Source organism: Terrapene carolina, unplaced genomic scaffold (assembly GCF_002925995.2).
Source record: "Terrapene carolina triunguis isolate 2854851 unplaced genomic scaffold, T_m_triunguis-2.0 Scaffold33891, whole genome shotgun sequence".
In the NCBI taxonomy this organism is placed as follows: domain Eukaryota; kingdom Metazoa; phylum Chordata; order Testudines; family Emydidae; genus Terrapene; species Terrapene triunguis.
Genome location: NW_020698242.1, coordinates 10,965,432 through 10,973,611, shown reverse-complemented (window position 1 = coordinate 10,973,611; position 8,180 = coordinate 10,965,432). Strand labels below are relative to the sequence as shown.

General features: G+C 44.6%; 1 protein-coding gene across 1 annotated transcript in view; it reads right to left on the bottom strand.

Moving 5' to 3' along the window:
- Window positions 1–262: 262 nt before the first annotated feature.
- The window catches only part of LOC113409561 (microtubule-associated proteins 1A/1B light chain 3B-like), a 39,594-nt gene continuing 31,676 nt past the window's right edge, over window positions 263–8,180 (bottom strand). Inside the window, exons 2-3 of the mRNA XM_029914236.1 lie at window positions 6,642–6,748; window positions 263–676 (exon numbers count right to left, since the gene is read on the bottom strand). Coding sequence (XP_029770096.1) covers window positions 502–676; window positions 6,642–6,748 — 282 coding nt within the window. The 3' untranslated portion in view covers window positions 263–501. The remainder of the gene's footprint in view (window positions 677–6,641; window positions 6,749–8,180) is intronic.

Here is an 8,180-nt window from a genome sequence, read left to right as displayed (position 1 = left end):
TAGTTGGACTAAAGATTTAATATGCACAAACTTGCACTTTAGAGCCTTACATGTTTGCTCCATGGTGGAAAACGGAAGCCTTTCCCTGAAAAGGAGCACTTTCTAGGAACAGTAAGAGGAATTAACAGAAAGATGTCACACAAACACTTTTGTTCACTACTGGAAACTGGTGCCAGTTCCTGTGTCACTGAAGTCAGTCAAGTGTTTCTTGTGCTGGCAATCTGAATGTGCAAGGTATGGTTCCATTCAGGAAGTCCAGAGACTTAAATCAAGTGTGCCTATGTGAAATATGACAGCGGGTTTTCAAAGCTAGATCTATGCTGGTCTGTACTGGCACTCAGCTGTTTAATATTCACAAACAAGGCAAGGTAAGAGGAGGACACCTGCTAAAGCAAGACTATGCTAAGGTACTGAGAGGTGACATCCCTTTCTTTTTCCTGGGGTGGGGATAGGGGGTAGAAGGTAAAACCAAAATCCTAGGCTAGAAGCCACTTGAATGGTTTACACAGAAGATTGGACTCCAAAAGTTTCCTGAGAGGCATATACCATGTACAGGAATCCATCTTCATCCTTTTCGCTTTCATACACCTCTGATATGGGGGTTGACACGCTCACCATGCTGTGTCCATTCACCAGTAAGAAGAAAGCCTGAGTGGAATTCAGCTGCAGGCGGCGTCTGTTAAAGAAAGAGGAGGAAAGTGCCATGGTAATGGAACTGTGTGTTACCCCAGTATTGTCTAACAAAGGCTCATTTCGGACATGTCCACTTGCTGTGTTAGTGAGCAACGTGCTGGTGCACACTATACGCCTATGGGAATTCTGTGCATCCACGGACACACAGAAATCATCTGTCTTGCATAAAAAAATTGGTATTTTCCCGCATAAAACACATTTTGCTGCAGTTCTGCCTTTTACCCATCAGAGACTACTGTGGTGCCGGAACAGCCAGCTGCATTCATGCCACTGTTCAGGCGCCACAGAGGCCTCTGGTGGGCAAAAGGCAAAATTGCAGCACTTAGACAAAATGTATTTTATGTGGGAAAATTCAAAATGCTATGCCCAGTGCAAACCTTCCCACCGACATCCAAAACCCTCCAGATTCACGCCTAGGCTCCTTCCCTCTCACTCAGCTGTTCTGGTACTCGACTCCCCAAAGCCTTTGCACTGCTTCTGACCGGAAATACAGTTCTGTATTGTAATTTAAATGAATTACACAAAGTTCTGTATTAATATGCCTAGTAAGGAATTTATCAATAAAAAATTACCAGAACTTTTTTTTTGTCTGTATTGTTACAGACATACTTGCTAACAGATATTTTGAAATAAATTACCAAAATAATTGTAACTGGCATTATATTATTGTGTTACTTTGACAAATTCTGCATATTGTACTTTCGAATATTGTGTGCTGAATTTTTTAGCGCAGAATTCCCCCAGGAGTAACACTAACTGTCCTTGCAGACCTACTGGCATGCACTAAAAATTTCCTAGTGAGCATAACGTAATCTTGTAAGCAGCACTACACATCAGGCATGCCAGAAACAGTCAGTGTGTGCTAGCACTGTTAGTGTGCCAGAGAACTTACATCCAAGGTGTTTTGCACTAACACACCATGTAGACAAGCCCTGAAATAGAGGCTGAGGCTATGTCTACACTACCGCGATAAGTCAACCCACACTACGCAACTCCAGCTACAGTCCACATACCTTATGTAGAGTTACAGCGGGGTCTATGCCGTGGGGGGTCAACGGGAGAAAATCTCCTGTCAACTTATCTTACTCTTCTTGTCGGGGGTAGAGTACATGGGTCGACTGGAGAGCAATCTGCAGTCGATTTGGCGGGTCTTTACTAGACCCGCTAAATCGACCGCCGGTGGATCGATCTTAGAGTGTCGATCCCTGCCGTAGTGTAGACCTGCCCGTAGTCTCTTGTACAGGGCCTACATGGGAAAGTTTGCCAGGTACACCAGTGGGGTTATAACAGCATAGTTATACTGCTACAAACCTGCCTGTGTAGACACTTATTCCAGTATAAAAGTGCCATTTTCAGCTTAGCTTGTCGCTTAGCTTGTCACTTAGGAAGGGGTTTAAACTAAACTGAAAAGCGGCACTCTGACACTCGGAAGTGTCTACATAGAGGTTACAGAATAACTATAATTATACCGAAAGAACCACAATGTTCTATGTAGACAAGGCCCAAAAGACTTTTGTATTTAGGCTTAGTTAAGGAACCTCTCACTGTAATGGTATGAAACTGAGGCCCAGATTCATGCAATGACCTGACCTGAACCCCCATGGGTAGCTGGCAGGGTGTTCTCCATTAGGGCCCTAGACCTTTGGAACTCACTTCCTTATCATGTCTTCAATGTGCACGCTAAGGCCCACTTTGCCCCTTGTCTGTGGGGAGACAGGTGTTTTCGGAGAGCTGATGGGGTAAACCCCCTGGCACTGTGTACTGTTAGCTTCTATTGTATTTGTTGTCCTTTGATTATCCATTTGATAGCGGGAACTGAAGATCAGTTTAGTATATTTTTAAAGATTGTCAAGAGTGCTCAAGGCAGTTGCCAGGGGTTCTTATTGTAGTTGGTAAAAATCCAAAAGTGTAGAAATTGCTCATTTACTGAAATCACGTATCTGCAAGCATGAGATTAGAACCGTTTATCTGCATGCACAGTTTGGAAAAGTCAGGCCCTAGAGCCTTCAAAGCTGTGGAATAGGAAAGCCAGGTTAGCCACCGACAGAATGAAGGACGGAATTATGACTTTTACAAGCACTTGGAGAATCCAGGCTCAGCCTAACCTTAGGAGCTTTTCATTTCATATTCCCTGGAAAGCACCCTGACATTTTTAAACAAGTTGGCCTTTACAAGGGTACAGAGGAGGGGCCCAAACAGCCTTCTGTGGAACCATCAGTAAGGCTAAGATTTTGGCACAAAGATCAGTGTTCATGGTCATTGTGAATCTGAATAAGTCTGTGACCCCTGCAGCTCCTGTGGCCTCCAGGCATACATGGTTGCAGCGCTGGCATACATGGTTGCAGCGCTGCTCAGGTTTGGTGCATCCAGCGCTCCAATGCCAATCAAATTTGGCCCTCTGCCTCCATTGCAATGCCTGGAGTGTGGAGCCAGGCTCAGCCTTGTGGGACAGGAACCACTGCTGCAGAGTTAGCTCACTCTCCAGCCCCTCCCCACCCTTTGTGACATATCCTCGTTTTCCCCCACACCTCTGCCGTGACGTGCATTACAATTTTCTGTGGAAAAAAACCCATAGCTTTGCCCATAAACATGAGGACTGAAGCAAGAAAAACGTGCTTATTCTTAAGATTCTGGGCTTTGAAGTACACAGCCTTCTGCACTGGAGCAGATCCATGCAGGACTAAAGTGAGGAGAAATGGGGAGCTTGAAAAGGAATTAATGGGTTGTCATTCTGTTCCTGCAGGAGGATGGCGCTGAGGAGTCAGACTGCCTTCCACAGCAGGCAGCAGCACATAAATACTCGTTCTGCCGCTCTACGTCGCTGAGGCCAGAGCTGCTTCCTGCCAGCTCTGCTCTTGGCTCTAGCAGCTGCAGAGCTCTCAACAGAAGATTCCTTTGCTCTACTGTGCTGTAGCTAAAAGAAGAGCCAGCTTGAGCTCAAATTCTAACCACTCAGGGTACAAAAGGTTTACTGAATGTAGTAGCCAATAGACAGCACAGGACGACGTTCCCGCAGAGTGGCTACAGTTTGGTATATGCAAAAGCGCATGGGTAAGACCAAGACCAATTATACAAAGTCAATTATGGGCACTGAAGTCCAGCACAAAAATGGACAAAAAGACTGAGTAGCAGGAAGACCTTTCAGCTAAGGCCTTGTCTATTCAAGGACACAAGAAAATTAATCTAAATTAACTGTGTGTGAATTTAAAATGGATTAGTTAAACAGCCTTAAATCCATGTGTGGATGCTCTTATTTAGAATTAAGGTGGCTTTAATTTGTTTTCTCTTAATTCACTTCCAAACTGAATTAAAGTAAACCAATACAGAAGTTATTTTGGTTTTTCTTAATTCACTTCTATATTGGTCTACCTCCATTTGGAAGTGAATAAAGAGAAATCAAATTAAAGTCATCTTAATTCTGAATCCACACAGGGATTTAATACACTTTAGGTGTGAATGTAAAATAGATTAGTTAAGTGTTATTTTGGATTAAGTTATCCTGTGTGTCTCTGTGTAGACAAGTCCTACTGCTAAAGTATGATCTTAATTAAAAAGTCTTTTAAACTGCTCCAAAATACTTTGGGCCTCTAATTCTGAAGTCAGTTCCCACTTTTAGTAGTTCTTATGTAAGAATCTGGATTAGGCTAAGACATTAACAATCCCATAAGGGGGATTTTTACAGTGACATATGGGGAGGGTCTCTATTTTACTATTTGTCCCAAAGACAACTCTAAAAGAAGTAGCTCACATCTACAGTTCAGCCAGAGAAACAGCCACTCTATTCTTTAGAACAGCATTTCTCAAACAGGGGTCCATGGACCCCAGGGGTCACCAACAGTACTCCAGGGGGTTCGCTGGTCCTGCTGATCTATTACTCCACCTCCCTCCCTCAACTCCTCCCCCTCCCTCTATCTCCTGGAGGCTACTGAAGCCAAACTGGAAGCTTTTAGGTGCTAAAAGTCAGGCAGCACAGCGGGGCTAAGGCAGGCTCCCTGCCTGCCTTGGCTCTGTGCCGCTCCCAGAAGCGGCCGGCACATCCGGGGCGGGGGGGGGAGAGAGAGGGCGGTTAGGGAGAGAGACCGGGGGTCTCTGCGCACTGCCCCTGCCCCAAGCGCCGACTCTGCAGCTCCCATTGGCTGGAAACTGTGGCCAATGGGAGATGCGGGGGCAATGCGCAGTGACCCCCGCCCCACCTAGAAGCCGCTGCCAGAGAGATGTGTCGGTCGTTTTCGGGAGCTGCCCGAGGTAAGCACTGCCTGGCCAGAGCCTGCACCCCTCCCTTACCCCAACCCAACCCCCTGCCCCAGCCTGGTGAAAGTGAGTGAGGATGGGGGAGAGCAAGTGACAGAGGGAGGGTGGAGCGAGCGGGAAGGGGTGGGGTGGGGGCTAAGCGAGGGAACTTGGGGGGGCCCGAAAAAATTTAAAATGGGGGTCCTCGGGTTGCTAAGGTTTGAGAACTACTGCTTTAGAACATTAGTGAAGCAACAAACTAAACTCAAATGGTGAATGATACCCAACACTGATGACTACTTATTACCTCTAATCAAATATTCCCTGCTTTAAGATAGGGAACTGTACATGGATCTCCTCTGCTGCATAGTAATACCTTATGATACAATGTAACATATTAAGGTTTTTTTTTTTCTTCTAACTTCATCTTTGACTTTCCTCTGAAGCAACGCAAAGCAAAAGTATTACAATACTCAGTCACAGTCTCAGTAAGAAGCATGGATATCAAAGCACCACGGTTTATGAATCTGTATTATGGAATTCAACATTTTCAGTTAGGGCTTGTCCACACACAAGTTGCGCTGCTTTAGTTAGACCCAACATACTTAAAGTGCTTTGGCCCCCTAGTCTGGATGCAGCGATAGCGGTAGAGAGATGCTTTATGGCAGTATAGTTATATTCTCAAATGCAAAAGGGAAACCATACTGGTAAAACTGCATCTTCACCAGCGGTTGTACTGGTATAGCAATTTGGATAAAAAATTTACATCCCTAACTAATAGTTATACTGGTACAAAAAAACTGTATAGTTTGTTTAAAGGGTGTCACAGGTGGCTGGCCCCTTAACGTGGAGCCAGGGCCCAGTCTGCTCATTACAGACTTCAAGGAGAACAAGCCAGTAATGTAGTAGGGGGAAAAATAAGTGGGTAAACTAACCTAAACTCCTTTTTCCTCAAGTATGAAAGGGGTAAACTCTGTTTACCCTCCTTTCTCCTTGACAACACTATTGGAACCAGCCATCTCAGCACACCTGTAAGCAGTTAATTAACATCACCTAGGCAGTTAATTAATGAGTGCCTAGGCCTGATAAAAGGCTACCAGCGCTCAGTTGGAGGGAAGTAGTGCTAGAAAGAAGAGCTACCCAAAACTCTAGGAGGAGGATGACAATTTTGACCTGTTAACCTTGCCAAGTGGACAAATGAAAGCAGTAAGTAAAAAGAGACTATCTGAGAAGCTGACTGAGGGCTACAGCTGGCTTGAATTGTAACCCTACTCCAAGGGGAGAGCTGTGGATGCCTTATCAGATGTACTTGACTTTATTCTGCATGCTAATCCAACTCCAGGAGACATGCTAGGGACTCCTGAAGTTGAGCGAACATACTTGTTGGCATTAACCCCAGGGCTGAAGGGTTGGACTTCAGGGTACAAATGGGTGGGGCGGTGGAGAGAGGGGTTGTGGGATCTTAACTCTTTCCTCCTTTCCCGCCCCCCCGCCCCCCAAGAATACAACTGGGACATCTTGTCCTCAGTCCCTGGGTTTGAGTAAGTGACTGAAAGACCCAAAGCAGGAGAGAGAGGACAGCAGGGCCACGCTGTACCACAAAGGGGCAACCTGAGGTCATTGTCCTATCACAGTTATCCAAAGCATTCACTAGCTAGCAGATTAACACTGAACTATGACTTTATTTTGATCCACCACGTACTCAACCCTTAACATACCTGATAATTTTGATTAGTTCGCTCATGTTGACATGATCTGGTACCAGGAACTTAGTTTTATCCAGAACTGGAAGCTGCTTCTCACCCTTGTATCTTTCAATTATCACCTGGAAGGAAAAAAGCTCTGAAGTAGCAGTTATAAGGCAGTGCAGGGGCTTGTCTCTGCTTATTTTATAACTAAACATTCAAGAGTAGAACATACTGAAGAACTGTGTCGGTCAGTAGCTGTTTTACTTTAGGTGGGGCAGTTACACCATAGCCTAATTGTAGATAATTACGTTCCTGTTCAGTCCCTTCTACTCTGTTCACACGTTTAAACATAGGTCTTGTTATGTTAGTATTTTTCTTGTCTAGTGGCAGAGAGGACCTTTGCTCAATCAGAAGGAAGAATGGAACTAGTCTGGTTATAGCGAAATCAATGCAGTGCAGGAATCGTTATCCACACAAGCTATTTCTGTTTCCATTTTGTTTTAAGTGGTAAACCAGCTCTGTTGTATAACAGTCTTCTGGGCTATTTTCTAGTGAAGTGCAAGAACAGTGGAAAGTGGGGATTTTTTTTTTTGTTTTTAAACCACTTGGTAGAAGAATTTCAACTGGCTAGGTCATCAGTTTTCAGCACTGGGAAACAGCTGAGAGCAAAGACCTCAAATTAAGTTATACCCTAATTAAATCACTGCTGTTGCTTTCAGAGAAATGAGGTGCCTCCCACACTTTACTAACACCCCCTAAAGATCATTTTACACCATGACAGGGAGGAAAGGCAATTTTCGAGCCAAGAATGGTAAATTAAAAAAAATTATTAGCACCACTTTATCCTTGCTGGCATAGCTTCCTTTTGATTTTAAACTAGGATGGCGGTCTTTTAAAGGCAAGATCAAGGCTACCCATACAATGAAACTCAGAATTTACCACCCGTACGGAAGCCTGGACAGGAGTCCTGACTCACCTGAGTTACTACTGAGCAAGTCTAGAGAACATGGTAGCTCTGCCACCACTGATGGAGCTGCATCCATAGCAGTAAGAGTCAAAAAATAAAGACTAAGTCTAGTTTAGAGAGGCAGTTTGGCCCATCAGCCAAAGTGAGATGGAGTTGGCAGGACCTGTGGCTAACAGATGCTCCCAGCTATGGGTCACCTTTCCTGTGTAGACAGAATGCAAGTGGGTGGCTCAGGAGTAGGAGTCAGGCTTTCAGAAGAAGCACTCCCACCAGGCACCAGAAAGCTCTAGATAGAAGGTTTCAGAGTAGCAGCCGTGCCACTAGTACTCCTGTTCTTTTTGCTAGATAGAAGGGTTTTTTGTTTGGGGGGTTTTTTTTGTTTGTTTTTTTTTAAGAAGATAGGCATTGGCATATTTTGGCAGCATGGATTCTTAGATGTAATTCAAATCAAAGCATAATTTAGCCCTTGTTCTTTAGGGTTACACTCCTGACAGGAGTTACTGAGTACTCTTCTATTAGAAAAACAGGTCTTCCGTTTTTGCATCTAAAGAGCTGCACCTAGGACTCTCACTGGACTCAGTCTGAGGTGTTCTGTTACAATT